This window comes from Ictalurus furcatus, chromosome 22 (assembly GCF_023375685.1).
Source record: "Ictalurus furcatus strain D&B chromosome 22, Billie_1.0, whole genome shotgun sequence".
Taxonomy (NCBI): Eukaryota; Metazoa; Chordata; class Actinopteri; order Siluriformes; family Ictaluridae; genus Ictalurus; species Ictalurus furcatus.
This window is the reverse complement of record NC_071276.1, coordinates 6,390,217-6,403,500: the sequence shown is the minus strand read 5'-3', so window position 1 is coordinate 6,403,500 and position 13,284 is coordinate 6,390,217. Positions and strand designations below refer to the sequence as shown.

The window sequence follows — 13,284 nt, the reverse complement described above, 5'->3', positions numbered from 1 at the left end:
GAGACTTAAATACTTTATTTAATTTTATTAAATAAAAAACAAAATTACATGTCCAATAACCTTATCCAAGATATTCACCATCTGAAAAAGGCTACAACATTCAATGTGCATTAAAGAAAACCAGAAGGGAAAAAGACAAATTTATATATAACTGGATATGCATATATACACTGAAGAGGTTATCAAGATAACTTTCAATGGATGCTTTCTGGAATGGACCCAAGAGATTGTCTATTCTTAGACGATTTGTAATCCCCTCTGAACAGTTGCTGGAATATGAAAACATTGCCAAATAACATTATAATGCTTACTTTTGAATCCCTGACCTCACCTTTAATATCGCAAGTACTTCAGACACAAAGGACAACAAACAGTAGCTGAATTTGAAAACATCTATGTTTTTCAACTGTTTCAGGGAATATATGGCAGAAAATATGTTACATACATAAATTACATAAAAGCATACATGAAATACAAGTTAAACCAGGCGAACATTGTGATGATTCACATCTGCCATCCTTTGGTAAATCAGTAATTTACCAAAGACTAGGGAATGGTCATTTAAAACACTAGAGAAAGAAAGGAGATTACTGAATAGGAATGAATGAATGCATTTTCATATCGACTATTTTTTTTTGTAAAACATCACTAAATTGCATAAAATGTTGAGGTGATCTAGATATAAAACAGGCTGCATTATCCTGTTTCACACTGAGGTGTGACACTCATTTCAACAGGTGCCATTTAGAGGCTATGCCAGTTTTAAAGTGGTATAAAATTTCTAGTGTTCTTCTCATACACGTCTGGAATTTGCCCCAAGGGTGAAGCCACCATCCTTACAGAATTCGTTCCACGTAAATTGAGCTCGTAATCAATCAGCTGTTTCCAGAAACCGCCGTTAGGTCGAATGATTGGCCTGCAGGCCCTGACCAGCGCGTGCGCGTCCATCAGCGACATATCGCGATATTTCAGGAGGTAGGCGAGACAAAGCGTCGCGGAACGGCTCACGCCTGCACAGCAGTGTACTAACACTCGACCGCGCTGCGCACTAACCGCGTGTATTTTGTCTGCGACGGTGTCAAAATATTCTTGGAGTTGAGCTGAAGGAGAGTCAGCGACAGGCACATGAAGATATTCAACAGAAGGAATGCACATCGCGTCCATCTCATGTGTAGCGTTAATGATGCAGTTGATTTTGAGGCGAGTTAAAACCGAGCTATCTTTGGCCGTCTTGCCGCTGCTGATGTAAAGGTAGTCGGTTATCTGACCTGCACCAGCCAGTCGAGGTGCAGGGATCCGACATGGTGTGTTCATTAGGCGTTTCACTAGAGAACAAATAAGAATGGTTGGACCCGGAAAAGCGAGTTTGCACAATCGAAATAATACAACAAATAATCGCTTACCTAATGATGTTTTGTGAGAGACAGTACGCTCTTGTGACGTCACCCTTGACACTGGGCTCTCCGAGGTGTGTGTCTAAAAATACAACTTACTTTGAGTGTTTGATTCCTTCTGCCATAAACACGTGACCAATGACGCCTGCGGCCACGTGACTGCCTTGGAAATGTAAACGGACTCAAAAGAGCCATAAACCATAGCACGCGTTTAGAGCAGAGCTGTACAGTGCAAAATCTACATCTAATTTGGGGGGTGGGCTAACTTTATACACCTACAGAGGCACTCTTCTGGACAGCATTACCCCCGCCTATTGAACCAATATAGACTATAGATAGCCTACCTATAACTATGTCAATGCCCAAAACATTTAGTGTAGCAGCCTGCTGTGTGTGTGTGCCTGTGTGTTCGTGTGTCTGCCTGTGTGTACATGAAGTCAGTCAGTACGTTTACATGGACAACAATAATCCAATATTAACCCGATTAAGACAATACTCTTATTAAGAAACTACCATGTAAACAGCAATTTTTTATTACATTAATCTGATTAAAGTTATACTCGAAGTAAACACAAATCGAATTAAGATGTGGAGTACTCCTGTTTTAGTCACATTATCGACGTGTATTACAGACGGTATTACAGATGCGGTTTGGGACGCAGCCCACGGCTACAAGCAGTCGTCTATTTGCACGTACAGCATGACAAATAATTAACTGCACTTCAAGCGTTCATAAAAAATTAAAATTGAAATGCCCGAAACTGTATACGGTACCATAACGAAGACCAACTGTATGTTGATACGTGAAATTTGTCGGACGGCGTGGCTCGGTGACGTAATGATGTGTGCCGTTAATCGATCTGTGTTCTATAACATGTAAAACAGGGACATGAAAGGAATATTCTAAAAGCAACTCATGTAAACACCTTAATCAGAATATTGTCTTAGAATAAGGTCAATAATTAGATTACTGCTGTCCATGTAAACGTAGTCAGTGTTATGAGGGGAATACCGTATCCAGCTGATAATCGTTAGCATTACAATTTTATACTTTAGGAAATGATATTAAAAAACAAATTTATTTTTTTTTCCTATTTCATTTCTGTATTTAGTTGTACACACAGTCATATACTTGTCTCCTGTATCTGTTTCTAATATCTCCCCTGCTCACGTAGTCGCGTGTGGAGTCCACGTACCTGTCACCGAAAGTAGGCTCCGTTTCTCCTGCTCCGAACAGATGTTCCGTCCAGTTTTCCTGCGCGACTGCGTACAGTGAAAGTTCGAGATGTAAATGAAGCAGATCAGCAGCTGTTGTAGTTAGACAAGTCTGCTGTTATATAGGGTTTCTTGCTATTGTAACGCAATACATTCGAAGTTCTAAATTCTAAATAAAAAATTTTAAAAAACTGAGTCACCTATCTTTATTTTGCTGAAACTAATATGGAGGCTGTTCATTTGTAATGAATGTTTCTGAAATGCATTCATTCTTTCATCTTCAGTAATCTCATTTCTTTCCCTAGTATTTTATTTTTATTTTATTTTTTTGTAGTTTAATTTTTTTTAATGTTCATTCATAAACATGTGTACATTTTGTTTTGTGTTAAAGTGCTTGCATTAAACACAGTGGTTTATAATTGGGATTAAAGCAGGACTGTTGCAGATTGGGCTTAGTGTTTAATGCATTTAAGCCTTTACACCATACATTTACAAAAAATCATCATTTAATCAAGTTGTAATTACAATTAAATATTATAAATCCCAATAAAGGTGATCTCAATCAACATAAAGTTCTGCTTTTAATTTAATGCACATCAAACATATTTTGCAAAAGTTTTAAAATATTTTTTAAACTACTAGATTAAAAAAAGGATTAAAATGATTACTCACTGTCCTAAAACAGTCCACAAGACAAGATAATAGCTAAATTTATAAAAAATTACCCCGTTCAAAAGTTTACATACCCTTGATTCTGGACAAGCTTTGTTTTTTTGGGGGGGTTTTTTGGACGAGCTTTGTTAACAGATTTCTGACCTAGAGCACAAGAAAGGATAAAAGATGGGTTTGAAAACAAAACAACCAATCTCCACAATTAAAAAACTTTATACACATTTCATGTACATTAAATTATATAACATTAGGGACCTCTCAGCTTTCATTATCCAAGAAAAATAAGCCAAATCTATGTTTGACAAGCTTGAGTTTCATTATTCTTTATGACAATGAATAATTTCCCAAATCTAACTACTGACACTCCAAATAATTGGAAAAACTTTTCCGCCGGGTAATGTACCTCCAGTCTTCTTTTCTGGATCACGTCGACAACAACTAGAAGAATGACCAAACAATATTACTCACTGGAAGAAAACACTTTTCCAATGTCCCTTGAATGCTTTTCACTTTTATCTAAAACACATTCAAACCTTAATCCCTCGTTAACATGTTAACACACATACACTCACATGCACTCAAGTTCTACAAACCCACACTATGTGTCCGTATATGGACTCAATAACACACCCACACTACGCATCCATATATGGACATGGACTCAATAACACACCCACACTACGCGTCCAGGTATGCACTCAATAACACACCCAAGCTGCGTGTCCATATATGGACTCAATAACACGGCCACTCAACGTGTCCACATATTGACTCAATAACACACCCACACTACACGTCCATATATGGACTCAATAACACGCCCACTCAACGCGTCCACATATTGACTCGATAACACGCCCACACTACATGTCCATATATGGACTCAATAACACACAAATGAATAATTTCCCAAGTCTAACTATTGACACGCCAAGTAACTGGGAAAACCTTTCCACCGTGTAACATACTTTCAGTCTCCTTTTCTGGATCACATCGACAACAACCAGAAGAATGACCAAACAATATTACTCACTGGAAGAAAACACTTTTCCAATGTCCCTTGAATGCTTTTCACTTTTATCTAAAACGCATTCAAACCTTAATCCCTCATTAACATAACACACATACATTCACATGCACTCAAGTTCCACACACCCACACTACGCATCCATATATGGATTCAATAACACACCCACACTACGCATCCATATATGGACTCAATAACACTATCACACTACGCGCCCGTATATAGACTCAATAATACACCCACACTACGTGTCCATATATGGACTCAATAATACACCCACACTACGCGTCCATATATGGACTCAATAACACACCCATACTACGCATCCATATATGGACTCAATAACACTATCACACTACGCGTCCGTATATGGACTCAATAATACACCCACACTACGTGTCCATATATGGACTCAATAATACACCCATACTACGCGTCCATATATGGACTCAATAACACACCCATACTACGCATCCATATATGGACTCAATAACACTATCACACTACGTGTCCGTATATGGACTCAATAATACACCCACACTACGTGTCCATATATGGACTCAATAATACACCCATACTACGCGTCCATATATGGACTCAATAACACACCCACACTACGCGTCCGTATATGGACTCAATAACACACGAACACTACGCATCTGTATATGGACATGGACTCAATAACACACTCACACTACGCGTCCATATATGGACTCAATAACACACCCACACTACGCGTCCATATATGGACTCAATAATACACCCACACTTCGCGTCCATATATGGACTCAATAACACACCCACACTACGCGTCCGTATATGGACTCAATAACATACGAACATTACTCATCTGTATATGGACATGGACTCAATAACACACCCACACTACACATCCGTATATGGACTCAATAACACACCCACACTACGCGTCCATATATGGACTCAATAACACACCGACACTACACGTCCGTATATGGACTCAATAATATACCAACACTATGCATCTGTATATGGACATGGACTCAATAACACACTCACACTACGCGTCCATATATGGACTTAATAACACACCCACACTACACGTCCCTAAAGTGGTACCATCCTCAGCAATCTCAATGGTCTTTAAGCTGCATCATGTGGGGCCATCCTCAGCAGCAGCATGTGACTTCCAATAAACGTCTCCTTTGATCAAAAGCTGACATTTTCGTCTAAAATATATGACTTATTTGAGTCATTTACTTCAAAGTCTGTATATAAACACTACTTTTGCAGCTGTAGCAATACATTTCTGAACACCTTCTTGGGTATAAATAAAGGAGATACCATGTTGACATATTTGTTTATAATGTTGTATATTTGACATTTTCAAAGGGTAAAAATAACCCTGATAATAATAACGCATTTATGAATTAAAATTAACCCAGCTTTTTGTAAAAATTAAACTATCCTCTGGGGTTAAAACAACCCATTTGCTGGGTTAAAATTAATGTTCAAAATGTGTTCTGTCCTATATTTACCCAGCCACTGGGCTAAAAATAACACAATTTGGGTTGTTTTTAACCCAGTGTTTTTTAGAGTGTATTTTTGGACTGGAGCGGATGCATGTGCAGATCAAAGTCTTTATTAATAGTCAAACAAACAAAACACAGGGAGTGTGGTCTATACTGGCTTTACTTGAACACTGGACACGAAGCATGTCTACAACCATGCTACGACCGCTAGCATGCTACACATGCCTGCTACAACGTTAACACCTATCATTGTACTCGTTAGACATAACTAACGTAACAAACTATACAAACTATAATACTGCGTGCAGTGCGCAGCCACCGAGGGGTTTAAGTAGCAAACATAATCAAACTAAATCATGGACACCTGGAGCAAATTAAAGACATACTTAAACTTAACCCATTGCTCAAGCAGGAAGCGAGCGAACCAAAACAAAGTCACAGGTCCAGTCTGAGGCTGTGCCGCAGTGCCATCTGCAGGCGGTGGCGAAACAGAACCCCCCTCCAAAGGCACCCCTCCCGGAGCGCCAAAAACCCCCTCCAACGGGGGTCCTGGGCCACCGTGAAAACTGACACTCGCTGCCACGGAAAACGAGGCGGCCTCCGCCGGGCAGCAGACTGGCAGAGCACCACCCCCCGCGGGATTGAAAGTCAGGGCGCCGCCCCCGGCAGCACCGGGACTCTGGATGCCGCCCCCGGAGGCACTGGAATGCGGGGCGCCGCCTCCGGCGGCACTGGGACACTAGATGCCGCCCCCGGCGGCACTGGAATTCTGGATGCCGCCCCCGGCGGCACTGGGATGACAGCACTGGGACACTGGATGCCGCCCCTGGGCAGGGCAGCAGGACAGCTTCTTCGCCGTGCAGGAGCTCCACAGCTGAGACCTCCCCATAGGCCTCAAACTGTAGCTCTGAGTTCGCCATGTTGACCTCAGGCGGGAGCTCCACAGCTGAGGCCTCTCCGTAGGCCTCACGCTCCAGCTCTGAGGTCGCCATGTTGACCTCAGGTGGGAGCTCCACAGCTGAGGCCTCCCCGTAGGCCTCAGGCTGGAGCTCTGCTGTCGTCGTTGCCCCCCCCCCCCAAAAAAAGTTCTAGGCAGCCTTCGGTTCCAGGCTGGGCAGCGTGGTGCAATTCCCCTGCAGTGGGAGGCTCCAGGAGGTCGGGTAGCTTTGCTGGCTGCATGGCGTAGTATAATTCCCCTGCAGTGGGAGGCTCCAGGAGGTTGGGTAGCTTTGCTGGCTGCATGGCATAGTATAATTCCCCTGCAGTGGGAGGCTCCAGGAGTGTGGGTAGCTTTGTTGCCCGCGCAGCGCAGCTCTCCGGCAGCGGGGGCGTGGGAAATTGCGCGGGTGGCGATGTGGCGCATGGGCCGGCTTGCTGCAGCAGCTCCCGTTGTGCTAGCCGGCGATCGATCTGAGCCAGTGTTTCATCGATGCGCCTACTCCTTTCCCAGAACACTCGGCCCAACTCGGTGCTCATGTTGATCTGCTGCTTCCGCGTTTGAGGCGCAGTATTCTGTCACGGAACGGGACTGGAGCAGATGCAGATGCAGATCAAAGTCTTTATTAATAGTCAAACAAACAAAACACAGGGAGTGTGGTCTATACTGGCTTTACTTGAACACTGGATAGGAAGCTACAACCGCTAGCATGCTACACATGCCTGCTACAACGTTAACACATATCATTGTACTCGTTAGACATAACTAACGTAACAAACTATACAAACTATAATACTGCACGCAGTGCGCAGCCACCGAGGGGTTTAAATAGCAAACATAATCAAACTAAAGCATGGACACCTGGGGCAAATTAAAGACATACTTAAACTTAACCCAATGCTCAAGCAGGAAGCGAGCGAACCAAAACACAGTCACGTGTCCAGTCCGAGGCCGTGCCGCAGTGCCGTCTGCCAGCGGTGGCGTAACACTCTGTCAAACCACCAACCTACAACAAACAAAATTGAGGCAATTCATTTATGAAGCCTCATAATAGTCCACTGATCCATAACATCCCTACAAAAACAGTCTTGCTATATTTGCAAAGGTCCAAACAATTCAATCATGTAAAAACATTTAGTCCAAAACACATTATTACATCAGTAAACACCCATGGACTGTTGCTGTGTCATTCGAAATTACTGCCAGATGTGCCTAATCTTTCATGTATTCTCCATTATAACTTTGGTTCGCTTGTGAATATTCCTAATCTCTTTCCTTCAAAATGGCCACTGGACCTTTCGAGTTACACCTCATTTGAACCAATAAGAGCTTCCATGTCCTGTCCATAGCCTTCAATAACCAATGAGAGTGTGCTGAAGGGAAGTACCTTCCCCCTTTCCTTTGTAAAATGTGATATGCAATAAGGGGCGCACGGTGGCTTAGTGGTTAGCACGTTCGCCTCGTCCGGGGTTCGATGCCCGCCGGGTCCATGTGTGTGCGGAGTTTGCATGTTTTCCCCGTGCTGCAGGGGTTTCCTCCGGGTGCTCCGGTTTCCTCCCCCAGTCCAAAGACATGCATGCTAGGCTGATTGGCGTGTCTAAAGTGTCCGTAGTGTATGAATGGGTGTGTGAGTGTGTATGTGATTGTGCCCTGCGATTGACTGGCACCCTGTCCAGGGTGTACCCCGCCTTGTACCCGATGCTTCCTGGGATAGGCTCCAGGTTTCCCCGCGACCCTGAAAAGGAGTAAGTGGTTGAAAATGGATGGATGGATCATCTTAATCAAAATAATGTAAGTAACTAATGTACCAACTGAAAATATACTGGTAAACAGCAGTCAACATTTACAATCAACACAACATATTTTTGAAGAAAATAATGATTTTGATAATGATTTTCATCTAGCTCTGTCACCTGCAGTAAGTTGCTCATTTGAACAGACAAGTGCTCTTTTTCGCTCCACCCATTCTGTCAGTGAAGTTCATTTAAAAAGGAGTGAGTGGCTCACCTTACCAAGCTCCTTTGAGTATTATCTAAGGTAAATTCTTCATAAATTATTATTATTTGTAATTTAGCTACTGTTAGCTGCCATGGTTTATGCTATCACTTTGATGCCATAAACAAAATCGGTAGGTTGAGATAGCTTAGACATTTAAACGAGCAACATACCAGAAAAATTGTGAAAAATCGCTTCAGAATCATCAAGTGTATTCATGAGGCTCAACTGTCAATCATGTCATCAACCATGACCCTTATATTTATTATCAGATAACTCCTATAAAATGTATTCATCGAAATGAAAAATACTGGGGGAGATATTAAGGGTCAACTGAACTAGTAAAAACAACAGAACAATCTTTCCAAAAATTATTGGTGGAGAAATTAATGTAAATTTGGCTTGCTCTCCTTTCACTTATACTGGAATGGGCATGGTTAAAAATTGTACTGCAGCCAGCCACTAAAGGGCCTCAGAGACATATTGGCTTCACTTTTTCCACCCCTATGTACAATCATTGGTTCATCTCTATTTGTAGAGAAGTACTGTTTTTATAGCACATTTGAGTGGGAATTTTATGCCAATGCTTAGTCAATTAAAAGTTGCTATTATTACTTTGCTTCAGTCTGAAAATGTGTCTTGTTTATATATTTTAGCCCGCACAGTTCAGAGTGCTAAGTAACAACTGACATATTGAAGAAAGCAATGGAGTGAAAGTAAGTTTTTTCTTTGCTTTGAAATGTAGTGGAGTACAAGTATAAAGTCTGCAAAAACTACAAATACTTGAATATAGTAAGGAAACTTGAAAAAAGTTATTAAGTGCAGTACTGAATCAAATGTACTTCATTAGTGACCACCACTGTAAGTGGAGGGTCTGATGTAGCCTTGCTCCAAATCTCAGAGCATGGCCTTGTTTTTCTGGAGAATTTGGTGGGTAGATGTGTTATCCTTGTCATGTGTAGGGTTGTCACGATACCACATACATTTCTTACGATACTAACCAGCTGAAGTATTACGATACCAAGGAGTATCACAATACCACACAATATGTTAATTAAAAATTCAAATCTACAAAATGAACCAAATTTACAGAAATACATAGATATAAATGAAAAGAGACAAACCGAATTTTCCTCTGAATACTTTAATAATGAGAATGAATAACTGGCTATTGGAAAAACTCAAAAACAATGATACAATTGGCAAACAACTAATTCAATGTGTCACATATTTAATCTATTGTTCCCTAGAGAAATGAAATCATACAAATGTAAATTGTCTACAGAGAACTAAGAATGAACACAACATTAGGAATAAATTATTGAATTTGGAAATTTTAAAAAATCTAGTTGGAAACGTTAGCACGTTTACTAGCAAACATGGCTAATTTTAGAATTAAACACAGCAGTTAGCATAACGTTAGCTTTCTTCAGCTAATTTTAGTATTTACACACAGCAGTTAGTCTAATGTTCTAATACTTGCTGACTAGCCAACAGGAAACCTTTAAAGATTAAGGTTAATAATTTAGGTTAAATGAAGTGTCACGAAACTTTGTGTATTCAGCAAAAGCAGTGAGATGTGTCGTTTTAACAAAAATAGTATTAACTGCCGCACACACAACATTACTTATCATACTACTGTATTGAAAAGAGTACCGATTAAAAATACAGTTGCATCAGCAGTATTTTAAAGTTTTAGTATCAGGATACTACCATAGTACCGGTATACGTGCAACCCTAGTCATGTGTGTATGCCTTTAAGAGAATGCATGACCACGTGATTAGTTTATTAAGTGTCTTTAGTTGTTGTTGCAGTTCTGTTAACCAAGGTTGTTTATTGAAGACCATTACATGGTGTCAGAAGCATTTGAGGAACATACAGCCTAGAAAGTCTGCCTATATTCAATCCTCCGGAGAGTTTTGCGTTTGATTGACCAAATGAAGTGGAAGCAGCATTTTCAGTGCTTTCAGAGTGTAACAAAACTGCATAAAGAAGACAGTGATGTCCAGGTCAGCTCATTGATTTATAATGATACTTTATTGATCACATATACATTACAGCGAAATTCTTTTCTTTGCATACCCCAGCATGTTAGGAAGTTGGGGTCAGACATGATACAGTACTCCTGGAGCAGGAAGGGTTAAGGGCCTTGCTCAAGGGCCCAATAGTGACAGCTTGGCAGTGCTGGGGCTTGATCCCTGACCTTCCGATCAGTAACCCAGAGCCTTAACCGCCAAGCCACAACTGCCCCTTATGTCCTGGGAAAGGAAGCCGAACATATTTTCAAATCATTCACTTTCAATGAGTAAGACTATGAGAAGAAATCTGACACTGTGGTAAGAAAATACAGTGAGTATTTCTACCCCAAACTAAATGTGATTTACGAACGAGCCTGTTTCTATCAAAGAATGCAGTGGCCCGGTGAAAAGCCTGAAATCTTTATTAGAGCTTTCTATGACTTATCCGAGCACTTTGACTTTGGTATACACAGAGAGGAACATATTTGTGATCGCACAGCCGTGGACATTTTGATAAAGAACTGTCACATAGACTGTAGTTAATGTCTGATGTTATGTTGTCCCAAAATATTTAGTGTGTTTGACAACGTGAGGAGATAGCGCTCCAAGTTCACCAGCAAGGGGAAGCATACGCTGCAGTGCAAGAGGTTGCACAAGGAAAGGCAGCAGACAGGAAAGTTGAAATGGAAACCTAAAAGAAAAAATGACATAGAACAAGGGGAACCAAAATGTAGAAGATGTGGCAAAATTAACACAAACAACAAGGAAAATGTCCAGCAATGTAATCTACATGCAACAAATGTAAAAAGGTGGGTCTACAGTAATAAGTGAGGGGAGTAGCAGAGACTGTTTCATAAGCATCTTATTTCCTGGGTGCTGTAAGAAATTGACAGAGGAATGATGAACTATGGACTATACAATTTTCCACCTGAGCAACACCAGTTAAATTTACAATTGATACTGGTGCAGATACAAACATCATGTGTGAAGAAACATTCAATATGCTAATTCTTGAGAGAGTGCTATAGCAGTCAAATGTCATACCGTACAGCCCTGCTGGTCACCTGAATTGCTTGTTGAAACTTCATGCCAGCACAGATAAAGGAAAGCTGTACACATTCCCAGTGTACGTCGTCTGTGGCCAAAGTGTAAACAATCTGCTAAGCCAAGCCACAGCATCCACAATGGGGCTATTGAAATGCATTGAAAAAGTCCACAACGTCTTTGGTGAGCATGGAACTTTGCCTCATGTTCATTCCCTTGATTGTGATGTGGAATGGAGGTGATGTGCTGGAAGTCAAATTCTTTTTCAAATGTTTGGAATTCAGCACTTACAAATTGAGGACCAATGCTTTAAGTTGTAACACTACTTCTGAGATGGTGGTCATTGGCATATGGAGTATCTCAAGGAATCTGGAGAAATAATTAGACACAACAAGGTAGGGTGTTTATTATGTTCACACAAGTCTTGGCAAGTCTTTTCCAGGGCCTGACTGGAAGAGAGGTTGAGAGGCGTGGTTCTTTTTGCTGTGTTGGTTTCATCTCACGGCATATCTGACAGGACTGAACTTGACGTTTCACATTTTCACATGTCCAAACGCCTGGCAGACATTCTTTCTCAATCTCAACATACCTTGTCTCAGCTTCAGATAGACTTTGAGAACAATATGCCACTGGTTTACAGTCTTCATTGTGCAGTTGTAACAATACGCCACCAAGGCGATAACTGCTTGCATCAGCAGAAACAGCAGTAGATTGTAGCACTTCGGGACTGGAGAAGTGGACAGAATATCTTTGATGTGCTAAAACGCCTGCTGCTGTGGATGGGCCCATGTCCCTGTCATTGTTGATCTCAGCAATTCTTATAATAGTTTGGCCACTGTTGACAGATTGGGGATATATTTGCGCAGGTAATTAAACACTGAGTACACGTTTCAATTCCTGAACATTGAGTGGAAGTGAGAGTTCCCGAATTGCTTTGACCTTTTCAAGGCAATGATTAGATGGTCAGGTGGGCATGATTATGGTTGGAGCAAAAGTCTCAAGGAAGGTAGAGCTCCAGGAAGAGAGTGGTGATCACTGCCCTGAAGCATGATAATAATGGACCATGCACACGTTTAATCCGCAAGACACCGTACACTGATATTGCACACACGCACGTGGCTTCACCCTAAGCTATCTTCTCCTGTGACTGAAAGGCTTATCAACACTTTTGTATTTTCCCATATTGACTACTGCAATGCACTTCTTGCTGGGGTTCCTAAACCCACACTAAATAAATTGCAATGTGTGCAATATTCTGCTGCTAGGATCCTGACTGGTGTTGGGAGAAATGAACACATCACTCCAATAATGAAGTCCGTGCACTGGCTCCCGGTCAGGTTTCATGTTGATTTTAAATTCTTTATGCTCTCACATAAGGCACTGCATGGTCTGGCCCCTCAGTATCTGTCTGCGCTTTTAACATTATATACTCCCAAACGTCATTTGCGGTCCTCTCAACCTGGTTACTGG

The 13,284-nt window shown here is 41.3% G+C and overlaps 1 protein-coding gene across 3 annotated transcripts; it reads right to left on the bottom strand.

Moving 5' to 3' along the window:
- Window positions 1–2,730, bottom strand: zgc:153044 (uncharacterized protein LOC751678 homolog). 3 transcript variants are annotated; one of them, XM_053610802.1, is made up of 4 exons: window positions 2,591–2,730; window positions 2,169–2,261; window positions 1,404–1,476; window positions 1–1,325 (listed from the first exon to the last, which is right to left on the bottom strand). In XM_053610802.1, exons 2-4 carry the CDS (start codon window positions 2,169–2,171, stop codon window positions 763–765), a joined length of 639 nt encoding a protein of 212 aa, XP_053466777.1. In that variant the 5' UTR covers window positions 2,172–2,261; window positions 2,591–2,730; the 3' UTR covers window positions 1–762. The 3 variants fall into 3 exon arrangements, with proteins under 3 accessions (XP_053466777.1, XP_053466776.1, XP_053466778.1); XM_053610801.1 differs by having other exon boundaries at window positions 2,169–2,730; XM_053610803.1 differs by lacking the exon at window positions 2,169–2,261.
- Window positions 2,731–13,284: the final 10,554 nt, after the last annotated feature.

What these genes read in the sequence shown, in the direction of transcription:
- zgc:153044 (XM_053610801.1), bottom strand. An exon ending in CTCTCACAAAACATCATTAG is followed by an intron (nt 1,326 to 1,403) that starts GTAAGCGATTAT and finishes TTTGTTCTCTAG; the next exon opens with TGAAACGCCTAATGAACACA.